General features: G+C 36.9%; 1 protein-coding gene across 1 annotated transcript in view; it reads left to right on the top strand.

Moving 5' to 3' along the window:
• The first annotated feature begins 10,857 nt into the window (after positions 1–10,857).
• rspo1 (R-spondin 1) overlaps positions 10,858–15,651 on the top strand; it is a 41,543-nt gene continuing 36,749 nt past the window's right edge. Inside the window, exon 1 of the mRNA XM_062992144.1 lies at positions 10,858–10,954. Coding sequence (XP_062848214.1) covers positions 10,858–10,954 — 97 coding nt within the window. The remainder of the gene's footprint in view (positions 10,955–15,651) is intronic.

Below are 15,651 nucleotides of genomic sequence, written 5' to 3'. Positions count from 1 at the left end.
CCAGAACTCGTTAGAGAACTCTGCTGCTCTTTATAAGCCAATGGCACGCAACCTCAACTGAACACACTAAACCAGTGCTAGGATTTCTCGACAGCTCATAAGTAAAAAGGAAACGTACTTGATTATGGGCATGGATTATTATTTTGTTTTGAGACTGTATAAAATGATTTATAAAATGGTTATGAATTGGAGCCTGTAAATATTAGCACCAATCATCAGCACAATTACAAAACATAACATATTAGCTTTAAAACATTTGCAAAACAAATTCTGCACATTGCAAAAGCTTGAAGCATCATGGAAAACCTACATTCCGTCATACATGATAAACAGACCTTTTTACCATTAAACTCTAGATTTAATATACACAAATAAATAAAGTACAACTCTTTCACAAAAACTGTGGACACTAAACATTTTAATAGCTCATTATTAACTGACATTTGTAGTGTGGTTTTATTTTGTAGAACATGTTGCTGTAAATTTCACTAAAATAAAGAGAAAACCTAAATTAAGCTAACTTGTATATATGCAGGATAATCACTTTAGCTATCAAATTTCCTTTAATGCTGTTTTGCTGGGTATCTTGCTATATGGTGTGTGTGTGTGTGTGTGTTTGTGTAGGGGTGGGGCCAGCCGAATCTCCTGTGCGACAGAATTACACTAAATGGAGTTGGATGCAAACTTCTAAAGAGAGAAAGCACCAGACTCACCGCACACACAGCTGGATGTTGTCCGGCCTTTAAAAGGGGATTTATGTGGAGCTTACTTTAGAATGACTACAGAGAACTGCACAATAAACAAGACCTTTTTAGGGCTGTACATGCAGCTCAATTAATTTAGGAAATCATTACAAAATACTAATTTAAAGGTGATCATTTTTTTATTTTCTTCTACTGTTCACGTGGGATATCTATCAAGCATTACATCTTTGGGGACATAAACTGAAAGAGCGTGTTTGTTCCAGCCTAAAGAGACACATTGTTAGTATTTCGGCATTGTGTGTGGATATCTATATAGACTGCACTGAAAACATTTAGAGGCTAAATAAGTCTCTCAACACATAGCAGGTAGGATCAACTTAAGCCTTCTTTTTTATGGGTGACAACTGAAAAACCAAAATTACACTGAAATCTATCAACTGATCACTACAGCACCTGAATCATCTGAATCAGGTTAACTAGCAGTACAAAACTGATGTCAATGTATCCTAAGTAGAATTTTGCAGTTTTTGGGTTTGTACATGTTATGTGTAAAAATACATGTTTAACAACAGTAGGTTACTAAAGAAAACCATTAAACATCTTATATACAATAAATTTAAACAGAACAATATATTTAATATATACTTTTATATAATATATTTTATTGGCGATGGACTGGTGTCATGTCCAAGGTTTTCTAGCCCGCCACGACCCTGATCAGGATAACAGTCAAAATCTAATGTGATTGTATTGGTGTCTGTTTGCAACCTTTTATAACCTATTATAGGTCTATTTGAAATTGTATATGTTTATAATATAATTATAAATATAATTTTAATTATAATTCTAATAAATTCTATAATTCTAATTAAATTAAATAAAAAATATAATTAATTTTTCCAAAGTGCATTTACATTTAGGGAATAGAGCACTTGATTTATTCTGGCACCATGTACTTGACAGTTTGTGTCTGCCTGTTGCCTGTTGAGAAGGACTATAACATTCACCTTGTACTCTCTTTCCCTTGACATAAGTGACATGTGCTTTTCAGTTATAGATCTATAGATATAGATATTATATTGCTATATTTATTAATTAACAAACCCCATTTTCAGAAAAGTTGTGACATCCTAAAAATGCAAACTGAAATCTCTAAGTTGTTAGTTCACTTGAACCTTTATTAAAAGACAAAAAGAACAAAAGATTTCAGTGTTTTTAATGATGATGAAAATTTTGAAAAAAAAAAAAAAAAGCTGGGACAGAGGCATGTTCACCACTCTGTCACAGCCCCCCTGTTCTCAACTAATTGTTGAATTTTTCCAAGTGGATTTTTGCTGTATACAAGACTTGAACTGCTGAACAGTTGTCCGATTCTCCTCTTCATGATGCGTCATACATTTTCAATAGGCTACAGATCTGGACTGCAGGCAGGCCAATCAAGTGCACTCTATGTCTACGAAGCCTCACTGTTGTAACTTATGCGCTATAGGCCTGGGATTGTCCTGTTGAAATATACATACATACATAAAGTTCATGGGAAAAGACGTGGCCGTATTGTAGCACATGTCAAGATACCAACATAAGCCTTCGCATTCATGGCACCTTCATAAATATGCAGGTCACCCATGTCCTGGGCACTAACTGATGCTGTTTTAGTAGTCTTTTAGTTAGACAGTCTTTTATCTCTGGCACCTAGAGTTCTATGTCCGTTTTTCAAAAAACAAGCTAAAATTAGGACTCGTCTAACTACAGAACACATTTTCTGTGTTTTGGTTCATCTCACATTACTTTGGGCCCAGAGAACTTGCTGGCATTTCTGGGCAAAATTAATATATGGCTTTCTCTTTGCATAACACAGTTTCTTAATAAAGTGGTGGACTATGTTAATTAATACTGATTTACTGAGTACTCTGAGTACTCCTGAACCTATGTGGCTATGTCCATCACTACTGAATGAAGATGTCAACAATACTGCCTGAAGGCTCAGTGGTCAAACATTCAGCAGTGTTTTTGCCCTTGGCCTTTTTATGCAGACTCCAAGAATCTTTTTATAATATTATAAACTGTAGATGGTAAAAGACCAAAACTTTTTGCAATCTTGCACTAAGAAAAATTGTGAGAAAATTGTCAGTCAGTTAAGGGAAAATTTTTTAGCACAAAGTGGTGAATCACAACCCATTTTAGCTTGCAAAGTCTAAGCCTTTGGTAGATGCTCCTTTTATACTCAGTTTTGATGACCTCACCTGTTACCTGTTATGAGTTAAACTGCTAATTGTGAAACCCTCCAGAACAATGTTACATTTATAAACATAGTCTTGTTTTACCCCTGTCCCAACTTTTTAGAGTGTGTTGCAGATGTCACTTCTATTAATTTTTGAATTTACAATATACAATTAGGTTTTGTCAGTAAAAACACTAAAAATGTACTTACTTTTATCATTTAAATAAAAGCTCAAGTGATTTAACAAATGATACTTTTATTATTAGTTTTTATTGCATTTTAAAAAAATGCTCCAACTTTTTTGTATCCCTTTATAACATGTTTATATTTTGCACTCTGACACCAACAGTCTGGAAAGATTAAAACTGTATATATTTTTTTAAACTACCGTCATGCATCATTGTTAAGCATTTCTAAATGGTTGAGAAAAATGTATGCATTCGGCTTTGCCACATGATATGATAGCAACCGAATCAACTCGTATAGAAGTAACAGCAAAGATAAAGAACCACCCATCCACTGAAATAATCCAGAGCTCTAGAAAGAATGAACTTTGTAGCCTCCCTTACATAAATATTATTTGCTAATCTAGATATAGACTACACAAGACATAGATATTATATACACACACATGAACTCATTTAAATAAACTGAAGAATACATACATGTTGGTTTATTCATAGTAGTATTATTAGTTTAAGTGTTTCTTCTATAACAAAATAAATCATTTAATAAATAAAATAAATTTAATTTTAAAATTTAAATTAAAACAATTTAAAAAAGCGATATGATTAGGGTAAATACATTGGAAAAATATGAATATTTTCTGAACGCAAAACAGCCACACATGGAGATTTAAAATATGGGGCCACATGTCCAGATTTAAATGTGTTAGTTAGAAGTCAAAAGATTTATTACTCCTGCAGCTTTAAACATGAAGTGGTCTCTGAGCTTGTGCCCTACCAATTTTAGCTGATTAATAAATAATAAATAAATTAATATAAATAATAAAGATTATTAGAAGATCATAAGAGGCTACTTTTACAAAACTAGATTATGAAACTGAATATTTATTCTGCAATATAATAAAACTAAAGAGATTGTAGTTTATGTACCAAAAGTATAGATATAACAATAGTTCTAAATCCAGATTATAAATGCACAGTTTATAACACATATAACAGTATACTTCATATAATAGTTAGTTTAGTAAACCAATATTTAGTTTATCTATTTAACTATGACTATTTTAAACATTGATGGATGGAGCCGTTAAAGTACAAGGCAGTAATTATTTTAAGGACCAGAATAGCTTTTAACTTGCCCTGCTCTTCCACACGGAACAGACCAGACAAAGACATCTTTGCTTTGTTCTGAGCTTTATTACCGACTGTGTTTATAGCCTGTTTATTGCTTCATGGTTCCGCCTTAACTTCCAGTGCTTAGCGGATTATGCTGGTCTGTAGTAGGGCTTTTGGAGCTGGAATGGAAAAAGCTTGGTTTACACAGAAAAAAAATGTGGGAAAAGCTGGATCTCCTGGAGATGCTAGGCTTTTAGGACTTATTTTATTACACCAATAGAACTAATTGCGTGCTCTCTTGTAGGCTCCCCCTTGGTGGCAGCTCTTTTTCAGAGCAGCCTAAATAATTAATAAATCAAATAGAACTTACAAAGCGGCAATTTAATCTCCTGATTATTTGATGAAGGGTTTCAGATGCCAGGTTCAGTTTGTCATTAGGTTGAAAGGAAGCAATGAGGAAGAACGAGACGCCTGCGTAATGAATGTGGAAGCTAAAATAAAGCATAATGTTAAAAAGCTTGTTCCTCAATATCATAAACACTCATTTACAGAAAATGCTTATTAGACTGCCTTATTAGGACAGAACTGAACTCACAGCCTGACATCTATTAATACAGTATATTACAGATTATGGAAATTTAAAAATAATCCATACTCATGTTGTTTAGTTTAATTGTTCTACTGGAAACTATCTTACATGAAGGCTCACTTCTTTCCTTGTTCCAGGGCGATGGCATATCCCTGTGTCAGACATGACACATCGCTCCCAATTAATATCTTTAAACTAGGCCTTGGACAGCAGGCTCTGGGAGTTTTTGGCTCATGCTAATAAATATGAGGAAGGTGTTTAAGACATTTGTCTATTATTCATCATCAAAGGCAAATAAACACTGACAAAACTCTCTCTGGGGCAGAGTAGAATAAAGGTAGTGCTGTGAGGATGATGGGTGGTGGGAGAGATGGAAGCAGTCCAGATATTTTGTACATCCATATGTGTGTCTTCATGCAGCTGTGTGTTTCTGAGCGTTTGTGTTAGTTCATGGATTGGTATTTGTTAATCACTTCTTTGGACAAAATATCTGATTTAGACAAGCAAGAGAGGATGTGACTAAAAGCTTTCTGGAACCTGTTAAACAAAAGCAACTTCATACATTTTAGGAAGTAACTTGACATTCTACATAACCACTGTGACGTTCTGTGTGACTCCTTATTACATCTACATCTTCTGCATTTAGCAGACGCTTTTATCCAAAGCGACTTACAGTACTGTGACAGTATATTGTCTAAGTAATTGAGGGTTAAGGGTCTTGCTTAAAGGCAACCTGGCAGTGGTGGGACTTAAATCAGCAACCTTTCCATTAAGCGTCCAGTACCTTAACCACTAGGCTACAACTGCCCCCTTTATAGTGGTTAATTAAAACACCTGCAAATATGCTCATGTGTATAATAAAATTGTGTTTCTCCCATTGTCAAAAGACATGCAGTCAAGCCAATTGGCGCTACTAAAATTGCTCTAAGTGTGTGTGTGTGTGGCTGTATATGTGTCTGCCTTGTGATTGACTGGCGACTTGTCCAGGGTGTTTCTTACCTTTTGCCCAATGAATCAGACCCTCTGTAACCCTGACTTATACCCTGATAAAGCAGTGGTAAAAACAGACAACGAATAAATGACCACAACCCTGATAAAGCAGTGGTAAAGCAGACAATGAATAAATGAATTAATGTTTCTAATTCTCTTGAAGGTGTTTTTTTGCATTCCTTTCCATGGCTGACAACACACCGTTTAGCTCTAATGTAGTGCAGTTTGCTTTAACTAAACAATGCCTCACAAAATTTATCTTCATCATATTGTTCTTCTCACTTGTGAGACATGATTACATACTTAACTGACATATTACCTACTGCTGTTCAGTAAGGTGAGTGTAAATCCACAAATATAACAGGCAACTCTATGTAAACAGCAAAAAAAAACATTTGGTTGTGTCCCAAATGGAATCTAGTTTGCTACACTCTTTAGTACACACTCATTTACATTTAAAATAAAATTCCTTACAACTTTCTTATACACTGATCAGCCATACAATTAAAACCACCTTCTTGTTTCTACACTCACTGTCCATTTTATCAGCTCCACTTACCATGTAGTAGCACTTTGTAGTTCTACAATTACTGACTGTAGTCTACCTGTTTCTCTGCATGCTTTGTTACCCCCCTTTCTTGCTGTTCTTAAATGGTCAGGACCCCCACAGGACCACTACAGAGTAGGTATTATTTGGGTGGTGGACGATTCTCAGCACTGCAGTGACACTGACATGGTGGTGGTGTGTTAGTGTGTGTTGTGCTGGTATGAGTGGATAAGACACAGAAATGCTGATGAAGTTTTGACCTCACTGTCACTGTTGAACTGAGAATAGTCCACCAACCAGAAATATCCAGCCAACAGCACCCCGTGGGTAGCGTCCTGTGACCACTGATGAAGGTCTAGAAGATGATCAACTCAAACAGCAGCAATAGATGAGCGATTGTCTCTGACTTTAGATGTACAAGGTGGACCAACTAGGTAGTAGTGGACGGTGAATGGACACAGTGTTTAAAAACTCCATGAGCGCTGCTGTGTCTGATCCACTCATACCAGCACAACACACACAACCACCATGTCATTGTAACTGCAGGGCTGAAAATGATCCACCATCTAAATAATACTTGCTCTGTGGTGGTCCTGCGGTCCTGACCATTGAAGAACAGGGTAAAAGCAGGCTAAAAAAGTGTGTAGCGAAACAGATTGACTACAGGCATTTTAAGAGAGATTAAAGCCTTTTTGGAAGCAAAGGTTGGCCCAAGTTTACATTAGTGCCTTTATATTAGTATACAGTTATAAGCCTAAATTATTTTGTCCATCATATGTATTGCACATTTGACAGTATACATTCAAAAAATTTCACATGGTCATTGTTGAGGGTCAACACAAGTCAACAGGAGTGGGAAATCGACTCCTCTTTATAATTATTTTTGCAGATGATATACAACACAGTGTTGTCTCTGCCGTTTCTCATTTATATAGTTTCACGAAGACTCGACCTCTTTGCTCAAGGCATTTTTTTTACATAAACTTTTGGCATGTATATGACACAAAGGTTGTCTGGTTGATCTCAAGATCAAGATGTTGGTTTGACTCATTATTTACAAAACATAATTTCTGTAAAACATAAAAGCCATAATTCTGAGATTTATTTATTTAATAATAAAGCTGGTGATTTACCAGTTTAGTTGTTAGTACTACTGTCAGTACTGGAATGTTTTCACATTTACAGAATCAGCCCAAAGGAATTCAATCCAACCAAACTGCATCCTGATATGACCCTACATTAAAAGGCATGAACGCCTCATGTGTAGTGACAGAGCATTGTCAATTTTACTTTGAATATGACTTAACTCATGAGTTAGTCAGAATATATTTATTTTATTTTTTGAAATAAACATTAAAATGTAATTGTGTTAATTCATGTCGGACGCTGTTTTTGTGTTCACACTGTTTACAGAAAAAAAATTGAGTAAACATGTTTTTATGCTCTTGTTAAGCTTGCGGGCAATGACCAAAACTATTTATGGCATTTTCTTCATCATGCCATGACTGCTAGTGATGTCACGCCAAGACACAGCAGTCTTGGAACAGGAATAGTATGGGAATTTACTTTCATATCATGCTTTTTACTTATATGATTGTACTGTATCTCACAATCTATGTAATGGTTACCCTAGTTTACTGTTATAAAGTTTTCTTTAACCCACTGATCAATTAAAAAACCTTTTTCTTGGACATGCTCATAAAATAATTTAGTTATTCTAAATAATCTTTTCGGGCGGCACAGTGGCTCGGTGGGTAGCACTGCCACCTCACAGCAAGAAGGTCCTTGGTTTGATTTCCAGGCGGTACGATCCGGGTCCTTGCTGCGTGGAGTTTGCATGTTGTCCCTGTGTCTGCGTGGCTTTCTCTGGGAGCTTTGGTTTTCTCCCACAGTCCAAAACCATGAAGTCAGGGTAATTGGAGACACTGAATTGTCCTATAGGTGAATGTGTGTGTGTGTGTGTGTCTGCCCTGCCATGGACTGGCACCTCGTCCAGGGTGTTACTGTGGGCCTTGCGCCTATTAAAAAGCTGGGATAAGCCCCCCCAGCAAGCAGAATCTGTAAACCCCATGAACTGTCAAAAGTACAAATAACTTTCTGTAAATATGGTCCATCAAAGGCTCAATCTTTGTAACTGGCTTATCACTTTGTACCAAACTTTGTAAGAGAACTGACAATACCTTGTCAGTACTTCTGTCAGTACTTCACCATCTACCATACATAATATAGTGGAAATAAAATCAGGGAATTCAAAGAATTTTTTGTACAGGAGGGGCACAGTCTGCTGCTGCATTAAGAAATTAAACCTAAAACGCTGTTATGAAAACAGAAAGCCGTAAATGAAATCTATGCAAAAATGCTGCTGAATTCTTTGGGCCTTTTATGGGCTTTTATCTCAGAATAAGTGAAGGACAGTGGAAATGTGTGCTGTGGTCAAATGAGTCCACATTTTGTCTTGTTTTTGGAAAAACAGAATCTAGTTTTCTGTGCGATAGACGAAACAGACCATCTAGACTGTTATCAGCAAAATGTTCAAAAGCCAACAGCTGTCATTGCATAGGGGTGACCTGCATATTTGTGAAGGTACTAATAATGCAAAGACATACACTGATCAGCTATTACATTAAAACCACCTCCTTGTTTCTACACTCACTGTCCATTTTATCAGCTCCACTTACCATATAGAAGCACTTATACAATTACTGACTGTAGTCCATCTGTTTCTCTGCATGCTTTGTTAGCCCCCGTTCATGCTGTTCTTCAATGGTCAGGACCCCCACAGGACCACTACAGAGCAGGTATTATTAAGGTTGTGGATGATTATCAGCACTGCAGTGACACTGACATGGTGGTGGTGTGTTAGTGTGTGTTGTGCTGGTATGAATGGATCAGACACAGCAGCACTGATGGAGTTTTTAAAACACCTCACTGTCACTGCTGGACTGAGCACCTTGTGGGCAGCGGCCTGTGACCACTGATGAAGGTCTAGAAGATGACCAACTCAAACAGCAGCAATAGATGAGCGATCATCTTTGACTTTACATCTACAAGGTGGACCAACTAGGCAGGAGTGTCTAATAGAGTGGACATTGAGTAGACATGGTATTTACAAACTCCATCAGCGCTAACTCCATCAGCGCTGCTGTGTCTTATCCACTCATACCAGCACAACACACACTAACACACCACCACCATGTCATTGTCACTGCAGTGCTGAGAATGATCCACCACCTAAATAATACCTACTCTGTAGTGGTCCTGTGGGGGTTCTGACCATTAAAGAACAGCATGAAAGGGGGCTAACAAAGCATGCAGAGAAACAGATGGACTGCAGTCAGTAAAACTACAAAGTGCTTCTATATGGTAAGTGGAGCTGATAAAATGGACAGTGAGTGTAGAAACAAGGAGGTGGTTTTAATGTTATGGCTGGGAGTTTAGAGAGACATATGTTGCCAAGGTGATGTCCTTTCCCCAGATGTACATGGTTATTTCAGCAAGACAATTCCAGGCCTCTTTCTTTTTTTTCTGACTGTGTTAAATCAAATTTTCGTTTTGTTTATATTTACAAAATACAATTTAGTCAGTGAAAACACTGGAAATCTTTTAATTTTGCTTGTTTTTTTGTGCATTTTGCAAAATTCTCAACTTTTTCAGAAATGGGATTTGTAAGAGGCATGTTGCAATACTTTAAAACATTTAACATTAAGTATATCCGACTAAAAACTTAAGTGAAATAAGGAATGAATAAATAAATAAAAGATTAAACACAAGCTTTTTGGTATTTTAAATATCTATTCTGAGACTTGTATTATGGTAATATACAATACCATCATTACACATTATTTGCTTTCAATTTAATATTCTTTTATTTATTATTCTTTCTATTCCTTTATAGGTTGTAATTCAGTAAAAAAAATCTGCATTTTTTGACATACAGTTTAACATGCTCATGTCTCATTGTGTTTTCTACCACTGCCTCCTATTTCACCTTCCATCTTTCCGTGTCTTTCTTTCCCTGGCAGGTCTTGGCACTGACAGATGTGCTGTCACACACAGGAGCCCAGAACTTCTCTCCACTTTGTTTTGGCACTCCTCCACCCCCAGCATCTCTAATAAAACACATACTTCTGGGCTGGGCTGTTCACTCACACCAACCTCTCCAGGCTGCTGCTGCTGCTGCTACGTACTACATTCTCCCTCCAGTCCAGCGTGACTTCATGGGTTGAAGAGCCGTGGCCTTTTACAAATTCATCATCTCACCTTCTGTCTGGACACCTGAGCCCAGCTCTGTTCCTAATCGACACCTTCATCCTCATATTAAGTGTTATGGCTCCTTGTTCTTTGGGTGTGTTTGGATTTGCAGCTGTGTTAGTCTTGGCTAAAGGGAGTAGAGGCAACAGTGGGAAGTAAATAGCTCCACCTGCCTCAGTGTAGTAAAAGGGGGGCACCCCTTCACATCCGTCAGCCCACAGGGGGAGTACCAGCACTGCTGGGCAGCAAAGAATATGCAGCTGGAACTGGTAGTGCTGACGGTGGTCTTCCTCAGCTCTATGGGTTTCAGCGACAGCCTGAAGATCCTCAGAGGAAGAAAACAGAGACACAGTAAGTTAACACATCTGTACTGATTCATCTGCTCTCTTTCGGGTGCTGCTAATCTGTCAGACTTTCCCTTCGTTTTCTCTTTGATTTTTTTTGTCATAACAATATGTAATTGTGTAATTTAGGTTTAAACTTTACTTAAAATTGCAAGCGACTTATGCCCTGGTCTTTGCGATTGTTATAATTTCTGCAGCTGTTCTTTCTTACCTGGACTAACAATTATAAATGTAAATGTTGTAGCATGTGCAAAATGAGGCCTGACATTTTCTTGGTGAAACAACACTCTGTCTGGATGGTCCCTTTTGTCATTGGCATAAAGATCGTTATGTCAGTTTTACCCAAAAACAAGCTGAAACAGTAATGACCAAAGCACATGTTGTCACACTGTCATTTGGTTCTAATAAGCTTGGGCCCAAAAAACTTAGCAGTTTATACATAGAATTAGTGTATGCAGGTACTGATGCAGGTACGAACTGTGTTATGTGACAACAGTTTTACAAAGTACTCCATAACCCACGTGGCTATATTTATCACAATAGTTTAAAGGTCCCCAACCACCAAGCCGCAGGCGGGTACCGGTCCGTGGGTCATTTATTACCGGGCTGCACAGAAAGAATAAATAATTAAAGATTGCTATAAGCGCAATTCAATTTCCAATACTCTTCGGGTGTTACTGTCTCCAGTCGCCACTAGGTGGGAGCAGCATCTTGTTGCATCGAAAAAAGCTCAGGCTTCCCACTGATTTTCCATTCTATAGTTTTTCTATTTTAAATCCTCCCGCCCCCGCCGGGCCGTGAAATTATATCTTATATGAAACTGGTCTGTGGTGCAAAAAAGGTTGGGGAGATTTCTCCTGATTCCCTAAATATTTTCACAATATTATGTAAGGAAGAAGGGGAAAGACTTTGTTTACACTGAGAAACGCTGACTTTATAATTGGTGAGTTACGACCCATCTATACTTGCAAAGACTGAGCCTTCAGTGGATCCTTTTTTTATTCCCAATCATAAAACCCTCACCTGTTATCAGTTTACCTGCTTATTGTGGATTGTCTCAAGAGTGTTACTTATATATTCTACAAATTGTTACTCTTATTTGGTTATATTATTAAAATATGTTAGGCATTTTTAATTTATCTTATAGATATACAAAAATAAACAATGTGGATTTATAATAACAGAAACATGCAATGGAGGTTACATTTAAAACTGACTTGTACAGGGAAAGGTTAGGTTATGGAATTTTGGTTGGGTAAAAAATATGCAGGTACCTACCTATTCTTATCTGTCTGTTCCAATACACCCTGGTTAGTAAAATATAAGGATTCTTAAATTATTAAAAATATGACAAATCTAATAAACACTAAACTTAACAGCTGGTTGTGCCACCTTTGCCAGTAACACCTACAATTAAACATTTGCGATAACTTGGAATAAGACTTTTACATCGCTGTGGAAGAATTTGGGCCCACTCTTCCTTGCAAAATTGGTTTAATTTAGCTATTTTGGAGGGTTTTTAAACATAAACTGCTCATTCAAGGGCGTACCACTATATCTCAATAGGATTCAAGTCAGGACATTGAGCAAAACCCTAATTTTGTTTCTTTTGAGCCATTCAGAGGTGGACTTACTTGAATTCATGGTTACATTAATTATGACATTCTTTATTAATTAAGAATTCATCCAGGTCCATGTTTGACTGTTGGTATGATGTTCTTATGGTGGAATGCAGTGTTAGAACTGAACCCATGTCCTCCAAAAAATTCAGTTTTTACTCATCAGTCCACTGATAAATATCCCAAAAGCCTTGGGGGTCATTTAGATGTTTTTGGCAAACACAAAATAAGCCTCTCTGTTCTTTTTGGTCAGCAGTGGTTTGTGCCTCGTAACCCTCTCATGGATGGCTTTTTTCAGTGTCTTTCTCATTGTGGAATCGTCTACATTGACCTTAACTGAGGCAATTGGAGCCTGCACTTTCTTAGATGTTTGTCTTGGTTCTTTGTGACCTCCTGATTGAGTTGTTGATGTGTTCTTGGTGAAATATTGGTAGACCAGTCACTCCTGGGAAGGTTTACCACTGTTCCAATTTTTCTACATTTGTGTATAATGGCTCTCACTGTAGTTTGCTGGCCTCCCGGAGCTATCGCAATGGCTTTATAACCCTTTCCAGAATAGTAAATTTTAATTACTTTGTTTCACATATGTATTTATAAGTGATATTTCAATTCAACAGGTTGGCAGGAATCATGACTGGGTGTGGCTGATGAAATAGAAACAAATGGTCAATTTAATTAAATTAATTGATCGATTTAGTATCTAAGGGGGCCACTACTTTTTAACATTGAGCCAGGTAGAACTAACAGTATTTTTTTCTCAATAAATGAAATAATCATAAAATAAAATAAATAAAAATATTGTGTTAACTTGGGTTTTTTAAGCACTAAAAGTAGTTTGATTATCTAAAACTTATATGTGTGGCAAATACACAAAATTAGAAAAAATGTGAAGAAGCAAGTACTTTTACAGCACTATATGTTGTGGATAATTAAACAATAAAAGCCATAAGTCCTTAAGACTGCTGGACTTAAACCATCAGCAGCAGTATAAATCTCATCTTGTGAGTCTTGTAGCATCTTGTGGTTAAATTAATAAAAGACGTATCATGCTTTAAAACATTACCACAGAGTACGAAACATGTCAAAATAAATATCTTCTACATTAGAAAGTTTACAATGTGAAATAAAACATAACCCATAATCTCTCAGGAGGACCCTAAATTCAATACTGCTGACCAGTAAGCCTCCCTGAAATCCATGATGACATTACTTTTAAAGTCTTCATCAATTTTATGGGCAAAAATGATTCAGACAAGTGCTATTTCACAATAAGCCTACTATTACTTTTTTATACTTGGCAAAAACTAATGCCTAAATCAAAAATATCCATTCCCCTTTACATCTGTGTTTAGTGTGTATATTGTCTAGAATAATTTTTAAAGGTTTGCTTAGAATTGGATACATTGCCTGATGCAATATACTGTATATATATTTGCTAATTCATTTAAACAATTTGTTTATTTAATTAACCCTATTCATGTTTCAATGAATGACCTAAGATATCTGAATTGGCATGTTTAATTCCCTAATTTTCTTATTAAGGGAATGTTAAAGTTACTGGTGATGGTGGTGTCATGCAACAATTTTGATTGTACTATATGTCTATGCCATGTTATCAAACTGTTGATGTGTAAAATTGAGTCCAGGATCCATACTAAGAATAGCAAAGCAATTTAAGGACATGTTACACTATAACAGTTTGTGACTTACAGTAAATGTAATATACACTCATATACTATATACACCGATCAGCCATAACATTAAAACCACCTCCTTGTTTCTACACTCACTGTCCATTTTATCAGCTCCACTTACCCTATATAAGCACTTTGTAGTTCTACAATTACTGACTGTAGTCTATCTGTTTCTTTGCATGCTTTCTGCATGTCCTTTCATGCTGTTCGTCAATGGTCAGGACTCTCCCAGGACCACTACAGAGCAGGTATTATTTGGGTGGTGGGTCATTCTCAGCACTGCAGTGACACTGACATGGTGGTGGTGTGTTAGTGTGTGTTCTGCTGGTATGAATAGATAAGACACAGCAGCGCTGCTGGAGTTTTTAAACATCTCACTGTCACTGCTAGACTGAGAATAGTCCACCAACGAAAAATATCCAGCCAACAGCACCCCATGGGCAGCGTCCTGTGACCACTGATGAAGGTCTAGAAGATGACCAACTCAAACAGCAGCAATAGATGAGCGATCGTCTCTGACTTTACATCTACAAGGTGGACCAACTAGGTAGGAGTGTCTAATAGAGTGGACAGTGAGTGGACACGGTATTTAAAAACTCCAGCAGTGCTGCTGTATCTTATCCACTCATACCAGCACAACACACACTAACACACCACCACCATGTCATTGTCACTGCAGTGGTGAGAATGATCCACCACCTAAATAATACCTGCTTTGTGGTGGTCCTGTGCAGGTCCTGACAATTAAAGAACAGGGTGAAAGCAGGCAAAAAAAGTATGTAGAGAAACAGATGGACTAGTCAGTAATTGTTGAACTACAAAGTGCTTCTATATTGGGGAGCCGATAAAATGGACAGTGTAGAAACAAGAAGGTGGTTTTAATGTTTTATTGGTATAGCTGATATATATATATATATTTTTTTTTTTTCAATCATTATCTAAATCCAGAAATCACACCTCTGCAGAGATTTGTGATTTCCCTCTTCGAACGCACCATGCTCAGGCCTTAGTAATCAAGAAATAACAAGTATCAGGTTTGATTAATAAAATAAAGTGTTAAACATTGCAGTGCTGTGGCCTTTCAGGACTGGGCTTTGATAGAACCGCTGTAAACGTTTACCTCATATTTCTATTAAATGAAATAGAGTGTATATCTACATGAATGTTATTACATTTGCTGCATTTAGGTAATGCTTTTATCCAAAGCAACTTCTAATTATGATTAAATACAAGCTGAGCAATTAAGGGTTAATTGGCCCAACGCTGGCAACTTAGTGGCAGTAGGGCTTGAATCAGCAACCTTCTGATAACTTGCCCAGTACCTCAACCGCTGAGATACCACGGGCCTTTAGATAATCCTAATAATTAGAGTGCTTTCTTTATCTTTAAAT

The sequence above is a fragment of the Trichomycterus rosablanca genome, chromosome 3 (assembly GCF_030014385.1).
Source record: "Trichomycterus rosablanca isolate fTriRos1 chromosome 3, fTriRos1.hap1, whole genome shotgun sequence".
NCBI lineage: Eukaryota > Metazoa > Chordata > Actinopteri > Siluriformes > Trichomycteridae > Trichomycterus > Trichomycterus rosablanca.
Note: the sequence above shows the minus strand (reverse complement) of the source record. Positions and strands in the feature narration are given on the sequence as shown.